This window comes from Gadus chalcogrammus, chromosome 22 (genome assembly GCF_026213295.1).
Source record: "Gadus chalcogrammus isolate NIFS_2021 chromosome 22, NIFS_Gcha_1.0, whole genome shotgun sequence".
In the NCBI taxonomy this organism is placed as follows: domain Eukaryota; kingdom Metazoa; phylum Chordata; class Actinopteri; order Gadiformes; family Gadidae; genus Gadus; species Gadus chalcogrammus.
The window spans coordinates 7,458,861-7,475,065 of record NC_079433.1 but is presented as its reverse complement, the minus strand read 5'-3'; the positions used below and the strand labels follow the sequence as shown (position 1 = coordinate 7,475,065).

At 44.6% G+C, this 16,205-nt stretch overlaps 1 protein-coding gene across 1 annotated transcript; it reads left to right on the top strand.

Moving 5' to 3' along the window:
* Positions 1–296: 296 nt before the first annotated feature.
* Positions 297–8,262, top strand: scrt1a (scratch family zinc finger 1a). Its single transcript, XM_056582322.1, has 3 exons — positions 297–420; positions 7,355–7,715; positions 7,797–8,262. The coding sequence occupies exons 1-3, from the start codon at positions 297–299 to the stop codon at positions 8,260–8,262; spliced, it is 951 nt and encodes a 316-aa protein (XP_056438297.1).
* The last annotated feature ends 7,943 nt before the right edge of the window (positions 8,263–16,205 follow it).

Sequence of the window (16,205 nt, the reverse complement as noted above, 5' to 3'; positions counted from 1 at the left end):
GAACAAACACCGCGAAGAAGAAACTATGTATCATCCGTTGGTGGAAACATTTAAAAAGACATAAGAATTCGACAGTGAAGATATTTCGTTTTGAGCTTAAGTTTTCGGGTGTGCGACATCAAGAGCTGACTCGGCTGCTGTGTGAGTGTGTTAGTGAACGGAGACTGTGTGTGAGTGTGTGTGTGTGTGTGTGTGTGTGTGTGTGTGTGTGTGTGTGTGTGTGTGTGTGTGTGTGTGTGTGTGTGTGTTTGTGTGAGAGTGCCGTGTATGTGCGTTGGAACCACCGCTCCGCCACCATGCCCCGCTCTTTCCTCGTGAAGAAAGTCAAGTTGGATGATTTCGCGGCGGCCGACCTGGAGAGCGCGTACGGCCGCAGAGAGGAGCACACGCTCAGCCTGCGTTTCCACCACCATGACAAAGGTTAGCGTCAACCCCAAACGCACGCCCGCGCGTACACACACACACACACACACACACACACACACACACACACACACACACACACACACACACACACACACACACACACACACACACACACACACATGCGCGCGCGCACCTATGCACGCACCTATGCACGTGCAGACGCATGCACCCTAGCAAGCCAGCGCACGCACGCAAACACACACGCGCGCGCGCGAACACGTTCATACATAAATACGCACGCACGCGCACGTAGACAAACCCAGTAGGCTACAGAAATTGTATCGTTGTACAAGGCGACACGATATGAGTGAATAATTACAAGTAGCCTATGTATGCAAACTCAAACGGCAGCATATAAGCACAAACACCATACATATTTTTATCTTCTGTAAGACATTAAAATACCAAGTTTCACAGAAAGAAATAAAGTGAGAGAATGAAGGAAGGACGTAGAGAGAGAGGGAGAGGGAGAGAGAGAGAGAGAGAGAGAGAGAGAGAGAGAGAGAGAGAGAGAGAGAGAGAGAGAGAGAGAGAGAGAGAGAGAGAGAGAGAGAGAGAGAGAGAGAGAGAAGGCAAGACAGAGAGGGAGTGAAGGAGCAAGTTTGTCAGGGAGGAGGGGTCAAATTAAGGTCAAAACCCACATCCTGGTGTTTTTCTCCCATTTCAAGGTTCACCCAGCATTACAGTATAGAGCGTTACAGTGTAGGGAGAAGGGTATGTTTTGTGTGTGTGTGTGTGTGTGTGTGTGTGTGTGTGTGTGTGTGTGTGTGTGTGTGTGTGTGTGTGTGTGTGTGTGTGTATGTGTCTTTGTAAGTTAATATGTGTGTGTGTGTGTGTATGTGTGTGTGTGTGTGTGTGTGTGTGTGTGTGTGTGTGTGTCTGTGTGTCTGTGTGTGTGTGTGTGTGTGTGTGTGTGTGTGTGTGTGTGTGTGTGTGTGTGTGTGTGTGCATACATTAGGTGCTAAATGTAAAACAGTGAGGCTAATGTAACATTCTTGAGAGCCTGCATTCTGAATCAACTAGTTAATGTTAATAATCAATGAATATCAACTACTATTAATAATCTGAACATTGAACATTGATGGTTAAAGACCAAACCAAATTATGGTTGGGTTGGTTTGAACTTTGTGTAGGTGTGTGTCTGTGTGTGTGTGTGTGTGTGTGTGTGTGTGTGTGTGTGTGTGTGTGTGTGTGTGTGTGTGTGTGTGTGTGTGTGTGTGTGTGTGTGTGTGTGTGTGTGTGTGTGTGTGTGTGTGTGTGTGTGTGTGTGCTTGTGGTTCACGGTGTACTCTTTAGTCATTGGAAACTCATTTCTCCGAACCTGTCATCCCAAACGACATCCCAAAAGACAACATGGAGCTCCAAACCAAGACCCCTTCTGCTGACATAAACCCCCTAACATCCTTCCCTTATCCACCCCCATTACTCCCAAACCATTGGTAAAAACACACATATCTCAAGACACAGTATAACATATATTATATTATATCCCTCCCCTGGGCAGCTATCAAGATGAAAATGTGACCTTTCCAGTCCCCTGCTGTAAAATGTCAGCCGACATATGTTTAATTCAACCCCACCTCCCTCTCCGCTAGGAGTGTCCCGTTGTTGTCTTCATTACTTAGTGTCTTAATGTCTGTGGAGGCCGCGTGGGCATGGCGTCTAGAATTCACTATGAGCTTGGAGGAGCCACTTTCTCTCTCTCCGGATGTGACCCCCTTTTCAATGAAGTTCTGTGCAGTTGCGATCAGGGAGGGGCTGGATGTGTAGGACGCACTTTGTTGATGCAATCTGGTGTTGCAGCAATGGAAAATTAACAGAACAGTGCAAATGTAACATGAGAAGATACAAAACTATTGGGATTGTAAACGCCTAGAAAAGTACAACTTCATCGTTTTTAATTTACTTCTTTAATTTGAGATGGATATAAGGTATAAGAGTCTATTGTCTATGGTGTAGCGGCGGGTGTGTTATCGATACATATATGTAAGTAAGTACAAAACCAAACTACCATTGAACAGACTTGATAGCCTAGTGGCTAGCACAAAGGTATTGAGTTCGATCCCTGATGTCTACACAGTCAACAAAGTATCCGATTTTTTTTTATCAAATTACGGTCCCTTTAATTTTGAGTGGACTTCAATTAGGTGTTCTTAAGGAGAAGCTCAATTTAATTTTGAATGCACTTAAAAATGAAGTGTACTTAAAATGAAGTGCACTTAATTTCTTTCTGGTGCGGATACTTTGAGAAGTAGAACATGGCTAGCCTTGTGTAGACACCAGGGATCGAACTTAATTATTCTGTTTGGGGATTAAAACACAGTCTATTGGAGACTTTTGGGAATTACATGTAACACCTTTGGACTGGGAGTCAAACACGCACCATACTACTGACTACAAACTCAACCCATGCAACGCCTACTAAAAAATCTATATTAATTTATTGAGTGAATGAAAAACGTCCTAGTTTCTAGTTAATTATGTTACCCATACAGGTCACTGTGAGACTTGGGCCCAATCCCATTTCTACCCCTTACCCCTTCCCCTTACCCCTCCCCCTTGTTTTGAATGGGTAAGGGGAAGGGGTAAGGGGTAGAAATGGGATTGGGCCTTAGGCCCAATCCCATTTCTACCCCTTACGCCTTCCCCTTACCCCTTCCCCTTACCCCTTCAAAACAAGGGGGAGGGGTAGGGGTAAGGGGTAGAACTGGGATTGGGCTTTGGACTCAGCACCCTCCGCCTATGAGACGTGAGAGCTGACCAATGAGCCATCTCCGCCTGTCTCTTCTGTTGAGATCATCGCCTCCTCGTCCTCTTGCAACCCATGTATATTTGAAGGGGCTCCTCTACTAAGTGCACTTCAAATGCATGTTCTGAAGGACTTAAATGTTCTGAAGGAGATAAAAGTTCTGATGATAATAAATGTCCCGAGGAAAATTCATTTTCCGAAAAAAAAAAGCGTGGTTGTGCGTCTGGGCCGAATGGTCGACGCACACTCAGGTCGATGTCAGAGTCATCTCAGACCACCCAGTATCTTCTTAGTTGCCGACAGACTAACCCAGAACCCCTAGCCGTACCCCTAGCAGCTCCGTAATGACACATACCTGAAGCCCCTGTAAGTCACTTCGGATAAAAGCATCTGCCGCTGAACGGCGACATGGTCATTGGATTCAACGACGGTTGACGTTGTAGCCCCATCCAGTCGCAGCACAACAAAGGCCGGCAATTATATGTTGTTGTCTCCCAGTCTCCACACAACAGCTCCACAAGGTGACAGTGACTTCCTTCTGCAGAGGCCCACACTGCGTTCGTCGCTCTCTCCCCCAGCAAAGTGCCTCTTTTCTCTTCGGCACGGTAGCTGTAGGAGAGAAAATAACATTCAGCGGGGGAAACAGGTGATTCCTCCTGAGGCGAGGCGGTGCTGTAGCCGAGCGTGGAAGGGAACGAGGGGGGACGGCGAGCCCTTGTTATAAATATAACAAGAGCAGCAGGGCTGGGGCGAGGGCCGCTTGTTGCACGGGCATAGGCACACACACACACACACACACACACACACACACACACACCGGCACAGGCACACACACACACACACACACACACACCGGCACAGGCACACACACACACACACACACACACACACACACACACACACACACACACACACACACACACACACACACACACACACACACACACACACACACACCGGCACAGGCACGCACACACACACAAACACACATAGGAACAGGCAAATGAACACACACACACACACACACACACACACACACACACACAACACACAAACACACACACACACACACACACACACAAACACACACAGGAACAGGCAAATGAACACACACACACACACACACACACCCACACACACACACACACACACATATACCGACATGTAATGCAAGTAATGCATGACTGCCTTTCTGTCAACGCGGCACTATTTCCAAGCAGGCTGAGTGCAGAGCATTACTGAGTGAATGCACATACACCCTCACACACACACTTTCACACGCGCACTCGTGCACGCACGCACACACACGCACACAGACACACACACACGGACACACACACATGCACGCACGTGCATACACACACGCATTGCACAGTTTCTCACAAGCCTAGCCAGTGACCCACAAGTGTCCAGAGCACATGTGTGTTTCAATCAGCGAAGCTAGCTTGGATCAAATTTTAAATTACACCTCAGAGATTTTCTGTCTGCGTGTCTCTTTCTCTCTGGCTACCGCTTTCTCAGTGTCTGCTCTGCACTCCTCCTCCTCCTCCTCCTCCTCCTCCTCCTCTTTCTCCAGTCTCTACCCATCTAATTTTCTCCTTACTTCAAAGACGAGAGAGAGAGAGAGAGAGAGAGAGAGAGAGAGAGAGAGAGAGAGAGAGAGAGAGAGAGAGAGAGAGAGAGAGAGAGAGAGAGAGAGAGAGAGAGGGAGATTAAGACAGAGACAAGAACTGCTGCTTCCTTTGTGATCTTTGTAGCAACATAACTGTTGAGGTTTCGCCTGGCCGTAACAGATAATTGTCTTCCTTTCTCTCAGCTCTTCTTTTTTTGGTTAACCCTCTAGAACCAGAACAAAGTTAGAGACAGGCCGAGAGAGAGAGAGAAAGAGAGAGAGAGAGAGAGAGAGAGAGAGAGAGAGAGAGAGAGAGAGAGAGAGAGAGAGAGAGAGAGAGAGAGAGAGATTAAAGGAATGAAAGGGAAATAAGGAGACACTTGAGGAGGACAGAAGGGAATGGTTGGAGGCCTTAAGAGATAAAGACCAGCATGTACAACTTAACTGAAACACAATCACAATCTCCAGTGGGCTGGCTAAACACAGTATACATTTAAAGACGAGTCGGAGATCAGATATGCAGTGGCTAGGGTGCTTGACTCCCAGCTGAGAGGGCGTCAAGTTACCTTAATGTCCACGCCCTTGAGCAAAACGCCCTAGCCTCTACCTTCTCCCTAACGACCGGCGTCTGTCTTTACTCTCAAGACGTCTGTAATAAAAGCTTCTCTAAATGATTCAATACTCAACGGTGAGGCAACCCCCCAAACCGTGGCGGTACGGAGAATTGTTGGTTCCCATCCATGGCGGATCTTCTGTAATCAACACCGTGGTGCAACGACTGCAAATGCAACAGGAAGCAACTGGCGGTTGTATCGGAGTGGGTTTCCACTGCAGGGTTATTAAAGCATTGTAGATTTATTGAAGGCTGCTGGCTGAAGAAGGGGTTAGAATCATACTTGAGTAGTTGATAATGCTTCAGGATGTTAGTTATGCTCTATAAAACGCACGCACACACACGCACACGCACGCACACGCACACGCACACACACACACGCACACACACACACACACACACACACACACACACACACACACACACACACACTTGCATAACCATCCAGAAACAGTGCTTTGTTCCAGAATGATCGAATATTCATGATTTGTGGCTTGTCCTTTCCCCCCCTCTTTTCTTCGTATGCTTTCATCTTTCTTCATTATTTTTTCTCCTCGTCTTACCGTCATATAATTGATCGCCCCAGTTCATTATTTCTTTTTCAGAAGAGCCCGAAAAATAAACAAAGAACAGAAGGATGATATGTGCAATGATATACTCTATGTAGTTGGCCTATGTGGCTATTTCTATTACCAACCAGATGTTTGCCTTACCATTGCTGCAAGGTTAACCTATAGCATTTCCCTATCTCAACGCCTTTATGAACTAAGTCTCCCTCTGTCTGTAAGAGGAATCAATGAATACCATTCTATGGGCTTTCTAATAAACAATTGGGAACATGGAAATACAATTGATTTATTCAGTGGAGGCATTCATTCAGAGTGACTTGTTGTCCATTTTAGAAACGTGTCGTTATGGAGCCTTGCATTGGGGCATTTTGCTCAGTGATGCCCACAGGTAGAGAATGGCTGTCCGGGTTTGAACCCATTCGGGCTGGGAGTCAGGGGCGACTAGACTATCCTGACGCTAATAACCATTTTAGCAGACTGAAGTTAGCGACGTAAGGAAAATAAACACATAACACTTGTTCAGACTGGGTGTAAATACAATATGAAAATGTGTGTTTTGTAAAACCTACGAAAGACAATCGATATTCTCAAGTGCTTTTCCCACGTTTAGCGGATCCTTTGAGTAGATCTCTGGAGACGGAGGGAGAAGAAGAGAGAGAGTCAGAGCGAGAGGGAGAGAGAGGGAGGAAGAGGGAGCGAGAGAGAGGAAGAGAGATCTCAGAGCCAGAACAGGATTATGTGAAATCAATGTGTTGGAGTCTTCCTAGGGTTACCGGAGAATGCATAGGCCTCTTTGTCTCGCTCCCTTCCTCTGCCTTGCTCACACACAAACACACACACACACACACACACACACACACACACACACACACACACACACACACACACACACACACACACACACACACACACACACACACACACACACACACACACACACACACACACACCACTCTAACCCTATTGAATCCTACTATTGTGCGGTTCCCCCAACATATCGATACATTTCCCGTCCATCGGTCTTGTACACGGACCATTAATGAACCACATCTCTCTCTCTCTAACCTCTCGCTATACATCCCTCTACCCCTCTCTATTTCCGACCTATCTATATAAATCTCTCTCTCTCTCTCTCTCTCTCTCTCTCTCTCTCTCTCTCTCTCTCTCTCTCTCTCTCTCTCTCTCTCTCTCTCTCTCTCTCTCTCCAACCACTCTCTATCCCTTTCTCTCTCCCTCAACCTCTCTCTTACGTCTTTCTATCCCTCTCTCTCTCCAACCTCTCTCTAACATCTCTCTCTCTCCCTCCCCCCTCTGTCTAACGTCTCCCCCCCCCCCCCCTCTCCCTCCACCCTCGGTCTAACGTCTCCCCCCCTCTCCCTCCCCAGGCTACATCAGTGACTATCTGAGCCCGTCGCCGTATGACGTGGTGGTGGACAGCAACGCCACGGCCGCCGGCGTCCTCTCCTCCAAGGTGCCCTCGCCGAGCCACCACCCGGCCATCCTCTACGACCGCCTGCATGACACCGACTACGGCGGTCTCCACGGCGACTCGGACCAGCCCGACAGCCCGCGCTCCGAGGCGTCGTCCGAGTCGGTGGCGTCCGAGTCGGCGGCCAGCAGCGGCAGTGGCGGCGGCGGCGGCGGCGGCTACATCAACGGCGACGCGGCCGTCAGCGATGGCTACGCCGTCGACGCATTCTTCATCACGGACGGGCGCTCGCGGCGGAAAGCGCTGGGGAACCCCCGTGGCGGCGGCGGCGGCGGCGGCGGCATCGAGGGCGGGGTCGGCGGCGCCGTCGGCGGGGGGGGCGGCGGCGGCGGCGGCGACAGCATCCAGAGACACACGTGCGGCGAGTGCGGCAAGACGTACGCCACGTCCTCCAACCTGAGCCGCCACAAGCAGACGCACCGCAGCATCGACAGCAAGATGGCCAAGAAGTGCCCGACCTGTGGGAAGGTGTACGTGTCCATGCCCGCCATGGCCATGCACCTGCTGACCCACGACCTCAAGCACAAGTGTGACGTGTGCAGCAAGGCTTTCAGCCGGCCGTGGCTCCTGCAGGGCCACATGCGCTCGCACACGGGCGAGAAGCCGTTCGGCTGCGCGCACTGCGGGAAGGCGTTCGCCGACCGCTCCAACCTGCGCGCCCACATGCAGACGCACTCGGCCTTCAAACACTACAAGTGCAAGCGCTGCGACAAGACGTTTGCGCTCAAGAGCTACCTGAACAAGCACTACGAGTCGGCGTGCTTCAAGGGGGCCTTCTCGCCGCTCAGCTCTCTGGGGGACTGATGGAGGTTTGTGGGTTTGTTTTTGTTGGGCGCTTTGGTTTTTTTCCGAGGGTGTGCTTTTTCAGCTGACTTGCTGATTACGCGTCGTAGGAAGGCTGTCTTTCAGAAGTCGTTATGGTGTGAGTTAGAGACGTTACGGGCTAGTTGGTATGTTTTACCCGCCTTTTTTGACGAAACATGTATGCACCGTTTATCTCTAGCTGACTCCACCCAATTGTTTTTATATTTTGAATTATCTCTGACAATTTTGGAACCAATCTCTCTTCTGGACTGTTTTGTATGTCAATGCCAAGATGACACAAAAGCACAGCGCTCTGTTATTTCTGACAGGCACAATATATTCACAAAATATTCATCAAATCTTGTAATTAGATTTAACAGAACCTTTTTGGGAACAAAATACTCACATTATGCTCTTTGAAAAATGCTGTTGCCTGTTTCAATTCTGCAATATAAAATTGTATACAAGGATATTATGAAGCATAATTGGCTAAAGTCAACTATAACAAGATAATTTGCATTTGAGATGTTAGCATGAATGGCTTTGACCATTGACATTTTGTTATCGAGCCACCAAAAAGGCAAAATATAGTCAATTTAACCCAGCATCAGGTTGAAACAAATAATATTTTGTTTTTCTAAAATTAAAGTAGATGAAACATAACTTTCTCACCAGTACGGTGAAGTAATGGTGAGAATAACTTTTTGATGGATGTTGAAACGTCGACCGTTTTTGGAGTTTATTGATTTTCAGTTACAATACTAAGAAACCTGTTGCAGATTTTGTAGCAAAAATTGTCATGAGAGTCCCGACAAATGGTTGGAAGTGGGGCAGTACCATGTGTTTGTTTGCGTTGCTAACCAGTACGGAATGTAACCTAGCATAAGAGGGACTGTAAAAAAAGGCTAGCACAGATAAATGACAAAATGTTGTTACAACTGACAAGCGAGTACAGTAGATCGTGACAAGGCATACAGGATGCGGATGATTTCAAGTATTAACTCGGTGCCTGGAGCCAATGGACCATGTACCGACAACCGACCAGCAGTCGACTTCGGAAACAGCTCTTTCTTCATTGACTAAATATCAAACATTTGTAATAATTTTTTGTTTTCTATTTGCAAAGTTTAAAAGAGGATATGGACATTGAAAATGCCTTGAAACGCCTCCTAAGGTACCTTATAAAGATACGAATTGACTCCCCAAGTGTTAGATGCTTATATTCCTGTTGCCGATTGGCCACACATTATTCTGCTTTGAACTTAATATCACTCTTACCTATCTATTTATTTTCTAATTTATTTACTTATTTTTTACAGTTTTGTAGTTGTATTCATTTGCACTTTCATTTCTTTGATTAGTTTTTGCCTTTGTTACAAATATGCCAAAGCATTTGACACTTTCTAGTTACCGAATATTTATTTTTGTCTGCCACTTTATTATAAAAAGAGACTACTAATGCATGCAAAAAAAGTACCAATAGCTTAATAATGGAATCTATGCCAATTTATATGAATCTTTGGGATATTTTGCCAAACGTAGACTCTGTCTTGGGTAATATTTAATTCATAAACGATAGAGCAATAATGCATGAGGTTATTTTTTGAAAAAACAAACAAAACAAACAAAAAACTGAATCATAACAATAACTAATATACTATCTTGTCAAGTACTATCCTTCATACACTGACGAAAAAATAACACATTTCAGGGAGTTTAACCAAGTCTGAGTCAAATGAAGGGGTTTTAAAAAAATGGGTTTACAGCCCTTACATTCACGTGAGTTGTTACCTGTGACCTCTGGAAGATTCCATTTTGACTCTATGAATGAATACCGTAGTAGTAGCTTTCACCTTATTTTCATATTGTCACATTGGCGGTGTTAAAAAAAGTGCATCAAATCATCAGATACTACGAAAGGAAGAATTAATATTCACAAAATGATAGACTCCATTCTCTTAAACTGTTGCTGTTTAGCAACTATGGTGTGCAAAGAAAAATGGTTGCTACCCAGATACAGTTCTAGCTCTACCACTAGTGCTAGCGCTAGCGTTTATTAGCGATGACGGTCTCGAAAAACAATTTCAAGCACAACTCTCTTCGATGCAGGGCTCTGGGGTTGGTGGGACGGGGTCTTTTTGTACATGGTTTATGCACTGCCTGCCTCGTATTTATATTATCATTATTATTATTGAATATTGTAGAGCGTAGACAGTATTAGCCTAGGGAGCTGGTGCTGAAACATAAAGAAACAGAAACAAGCTAGCTTAAACAGGCGATGCCATTTTCCTGAATCAAAGTATTTTTATTATGGCAAATGGCGTCCACTACAATATCAATTGATTGAGTATGTTTACGCTTATGATTATGTTTGCTATTAAAATTTAACTGTGATGGTGATGATGATGATAATTATTTATTTAAGTATTTATTTATTTATTGTTATTATTAGTTATGATTTATTTAATGAATATTATTGTGGTTATCTGAGATATAGGGTTCTTGTTCATGACGCAACAGAGCAGTTATAACCATTTTGCAATTTTCAACAATACAATTAAGAAAATCTCTAAGAAACTAGAAATGATTTGTGTCAGTGGCCCAAGGTGTTCAGGTCCACTGGGCTTCAGTCCATGTTTCAGCGCCAGCAGTCCCCCGGACGAACAGTCTTACTTATAGTTCTCCTACTCTGATCTGTAATGTAGCGTATTATAGTCACAAGCTAGTTTACATGCTGTTCTATGAAAGCACTTCCTCTTCTGAATTCTCTCTTTTAGAAGTTTCTTATTTGGAAATAGAAGCACATTTAGAGTGAGACTTTTGACATTGCCTTGTAGCGAGAAATATTCACCCCAGTACGATTTTTTTTAATTCAAAAGAATAACAAAGGGTTGAAATTGCTAAAGCTGTATTCTCATGAAATAAACAAATGCAAAAAAGAATGACAAACATGTTTAAAACTGAAGTTACCACAACTAACTGACAATACACAACTGACAAGCTCACAGTGTCTGCTACAGACATTTGTTTTTTTACAACGCATGTTCAAAAGACGCATATCTGCTCCGGAACAAGCAGAGACTGTTTTGCAGCAAAAACAACAACAACAACAACAACAACATTGTAAATAAACTGGTGTGACTGGGTGTGGGGGATGGGTTTGGGGTCGGATCATTTCATTGGAACTGCCAAGATTGAAACTAATAATGATGATGATGATAATGATGACGATGATAATGATGATGATGATGACAACCTTGTGGACAAACGTTTGTCAGACTTCCTATTTTTTTATTCTTCTGCAGGGGTTTTTGTTTATTTATTTGTTTGGTTACTTCCGAGCGGTGGTAAAGAAGACCATGTAAAGCACAAGAACGCTAGACAATTTTTCGTCTCACTTCCTAAATAAAGAGTAGCTTAATCTAATCGTGTGGAGAGAATTTGTGTTCATGGACGCTTAGTGCCTAATTCATACAGTATGTTTTCTCAATTGGAAATTGATAACAAACATTTATCTCATAATTGCATGTAATTAGGAAACAATTAAGGGCTAGTGTTGGTTGTGTTTATCGTAATTATCCACAATATATTTTGTAAGTGGAAACTGTTCTAGTTATTTATTCCTCATCAGTGAGAATGTTTTTACCATACAATGATAAGGTAGCTAATTGCAAGACAATTAAAACATAATTCACGTGATGGTAAAGCATAGTGTAAAGTATAGTGTAACGCTTAACAGCAGTACATGGTTACACTGTGTAACCTTTTATACAGTGTAATATAACCCTTTTTTTAATAGCGCTGTGTATAAAATTGTTTAACTGCAGCATATTGTACCCATAACTTATAACACAACAACATGGAACTCATGACAACACATTTTGTATTCATATTTAAAAAATAGATTGCCTTTAACCAGACAAAAGGCACAGCTTTATATACATTCCTGTGTAGAGGTCTTTTGGCACAAAGGTCAAAAGCATTTAATTACCTACTGACCATGTATATATAATGTTTGTGTGTGTGTGTGTTTGTGTGTGTGTGTGTTTGTGTGTGTGTGTGTGTGTGTGTGTGTGTGTGTGTGCGTATTTGTGTGAGAGAGAGAGAGAGAGAGAAGGGCATGTGTGTGCTGTTGTGTGCGCGTGTGTGTGTGTGTGTGTGTGTGTGTGTGTGTGTGTGTGTGTGTGTGTGTGTGTGTGTGTGTGTGTGTGTGTGTGTGTGTGTGTGTGTGTGTGTGTGTGTGTGTGTGTTTGAGTAAAAGAGAGAGAGAGAGAGAGAGAGAGAAGTGTGTGTGTGTGTGTGTGTGTGTGTGTGTGTGTGTGTGTGTGTGTGTGTGTGTGTGTGTGTGTGTGTGTGTGTGTGTGTGTGTGTGTGTGTGTGTGTGTGTGTGTGTGGTGTGTATGTATTTAGGTGTGTGTATGTGACTTTAATTGGTTGCGCCAGGGCCCATAGGTGAGCGAACACACTGATGTCAGGCCATTGTGTTTAACCTTGACAACACTGCGACAGGTGCTGTGCCTGTGTGCGTGTGCGTGTGCGTGTGCGTGTGCGTGTGCGTGTGCGTGTGCGTGTGCGTGTGTGTGTGTGTGTGTGTGTGTGTGTGCGCGCTAAAGGCAGCGTCTTGGAATAATGGATAATATGTTACAGACTTGTAATAATACGTTTACAAGAACCACAGACTGTTGTTCATTACAAAAAACAGGTTTGAAATAATTGGTATTGCTGAACCAGCTGAACCAGGGATGTGAACATGACCGATTGCTTTTCATCTTTTGCAAATCCGTGAGAAGTTGGATCTGTGAAGCAGTTTTGTAGTAGTGCGGCGGAAAAACCCATTGAAAAGCCCTAGTTTCTGGCCTAAATCGAGGGTAAATGTGATTCATCTTTCACTGTTCTACACCTAACATCTACGTTCGTCTAATGGTTGCATATTTATATCTGTGTGTTACATTCTCATAGAGCTAGGGGCCCATCCCTGTAATGTGGGCACACCTCTGAGACCATTACCATGCAAGGTCCTCTTGCGGTCGTCTTTCGGGGACCCGGACCCCAGGACCCCTGGGGAGCCGTCCTAGGAATGTGCGCCCTGTCCTGGCAACAGACCATGTCCGAAGTAACTCAGTAGTCCTTTAAAGAGAATCATATTAAAACATTTGAAGAGAATCGTACGATTATTCTCTTAAAATGGGATCTCCTGGATCGGTGGGATCTATGTTGGGAACGCTCCTCGTCCGAGTTCGTCCAGGGTTGAAACCTGAAACCCATGGGCCTGGGATTACGTAAACCCAATCTGTAACAGTACCTCTCAAACTAAAACCCTTCAACCAAATAACAAACCCCATCACCAAACTCTACAACCGAAAACCAAACCCTCCTGGGAAATCCTTTACCTAAAAGCAAACCCTAGAACCAAAAACCAGAACCATAACAGGAAACCCTTTGCCTAAAAGCAAACCCTAGCACCAAAAACCAAACCTTAATGGGTGCCCCTAAATCTAAAAACCAAACCTTAATGGGAACCCCTAAATCTAAAAACCAAACCTTAATGGGAACCCCTAAATCCAAAAACCAATACTTAATGGGAACCCCTAAATCTAAAAACCAAACGCGAAACCTAAAACCTAACCCTCTCAGGAAACTCCAACTATAATACCAAATTCTAAAACCAAAAACCAAACCCTGAATCCCAATCCATAGGAAACCCTAGCCACGCTACAAACCCTTAAACCAAAAATCAAACCATAAAACCGAATCGATAGCAGCCCCTCATCCTTAACCCGACCCTAGCAATGAAAACCAAACAGTACTCCCCAAGGGTTTAGGGATTGGGGATTTTCCCACTCGGGTTTTGTTGTAGGGTTATTGTTTCCTACGTGGGTCAGGTCTCAGGTTTGAGGGATTGGTTTTCGTAATAGAGTGAGGGGTTTCCTATTAGGGTCAGGTTTTAGGGTTTGGTTTTGGTTATATTGTTTAATACTAGGGTAAAGGTTTTCTGTTTCGGTCAGGTTTGAGGGTTGGGTTTTGGTTGTAGGGTTTCGTACTAGGTCAATGGTTTCCTATAAGGGTCATGTTATAGGGTTTGGTTTTGGTGCTAAGCCTTGCCCCCTAACTAAACGCTTGGCTGAAACCTTATTAGTTCACACAGTGGCTCTAACTAATGTAATTAGTTTAGGTCCAGATGACATAGATCACAATAGGCCAATGGATCCTATTTTGGCGATGACGAGTGACCAGCATTCTGTGTCTAGAGACAAATTACCTTCTATTAAGCGCACATTGATTGTCTTCCTATCGGGACCTCAGTATTGATTGTTTTATATTGTCTTTGGACCACTAATGCTATTAATTCTTGCAGTCAGTCGACTGAAACTAGCCTGCCCTTCTCTGATTGTTGCTTTCAATCTAAACATGTGTGTGTGTACATGTGCGCGAGTGCAAGTTTGTGTATGTGTATATGTGTGTGTGTGTGTGTGTGTGCGTGTGTGTGTGTGTGTGTGTGTGTGAGTGTGCATGTGTGGAAGGAGGGTAGATTGAATGAACGATAAATCATAACTCCCTTTCTCGCTGGCCATCCGTTAGGAACGACATGCCCGGAATGTTTTAAACATGTTTTTAGAGGCTTTAAAAGGAGAATGTAAATGTTACGCTATAGAGACTGGCTGTGTAGTAATTCCCTTAAAGCTGCACACACACACACACACACACACACACACACACACACACACACACACACACACACACACACACACACACACACACAGACAAATACACACAAAGGCACACATACGCACACACACACACACACACACACACACACACACACACACACACACACACACACACACACACACACGCACACACACACACACACACACACACCCAGACAGACATACACAGTCGCATATACACAGAGGCACACACACACACACACACACACACACACACACACACACAGACACAAACACACACCCAGACAGACATACACAGCCGCATATAAACAAACACACACACCCACCCAAACACCCTCCCACACAGACACCCACACACACACACACAGACACAGACACAGACACAGACACAGACACAGACACAGACACAGACACACACACACACACACACACACACACACACACACACACACACACACACACACACACACACACACACACACACACAGGCACAGATACACAGGTCCATCTTGGCATTTAAATGGGGCATGAATGATTAATGTGAACCGGTGGATTTATGTATGATGAATGTGAAGAGATATTTACATATTTAAAACTGCCCCTCTTATGGGGTTCACTCTCTTTTTTATCCTTGTTTGTGATCAACAGATGTTTTATATGAATACAAAACTCTAACACTTAAACGAAACCCTAAATCCAAAAATAAATCACTTAAATCAAACCTAAATACTAAACCTTAACCCCTCTAATCCCTAGAATGGAGCACATGCATGGAGATGTTCTACATTGCGAATCAATGATTTAGACCTTTGACACAAACACACATAAACACTCACACAGAGACACACTTGCACATAGACACACATCAAGCGACAGAGATGCAAGGTCAAGCCATAAACATACAAGATATATTAAATCTGTTATATAACATATATGGTCGACGCCAAGATTAACACACCAACAACAACAGACAACAGGCATACGGACAGAGAAATCGACCTGTAGAAATACAGATAGAGAGCGACAGACACATACATGAGAGAGACAGACTGTCTTGCAGACAGACGGATAAACGACACAGACTTAGAGACAGGAAACATTAAGTGAGAGCGAGGCAGCCAGATGGACCAGGACAGACAGACAGACAGACAGAGAGAGGAACGGGCCGGACGGAGGGGCATGCAATGAGACCGGGGAGCAGCTCAATAAAATAAAAAACTCCAGCAGACGGAATCATTTATTGATGCACTGGCT

Bases quoted from the DNA above. Each gene is read 5' to 3' on its own strand.
- scrt1a (XM_056582322.1), top strand. From the start codon at position 297: ATGCCCCGCTCTTTCCTCGTGAAGAAAGTCAAGTTGGATGATTTCGCG. The intron at 421-7,354 runs GTTAGCGTCAAC...CTCCCTCCCCAG, and splicing joins TTTCCACCACCATGACAAAG to GCTACATCAGTGACTATCTG. The intron at 7,716-7,796 runs TGGCGGCGGCGG...CGGCGGCGGCGA, and splicing joins AAAGCGCTGGGGAACCCCCG to CAGCATCCAGAGACACACGT.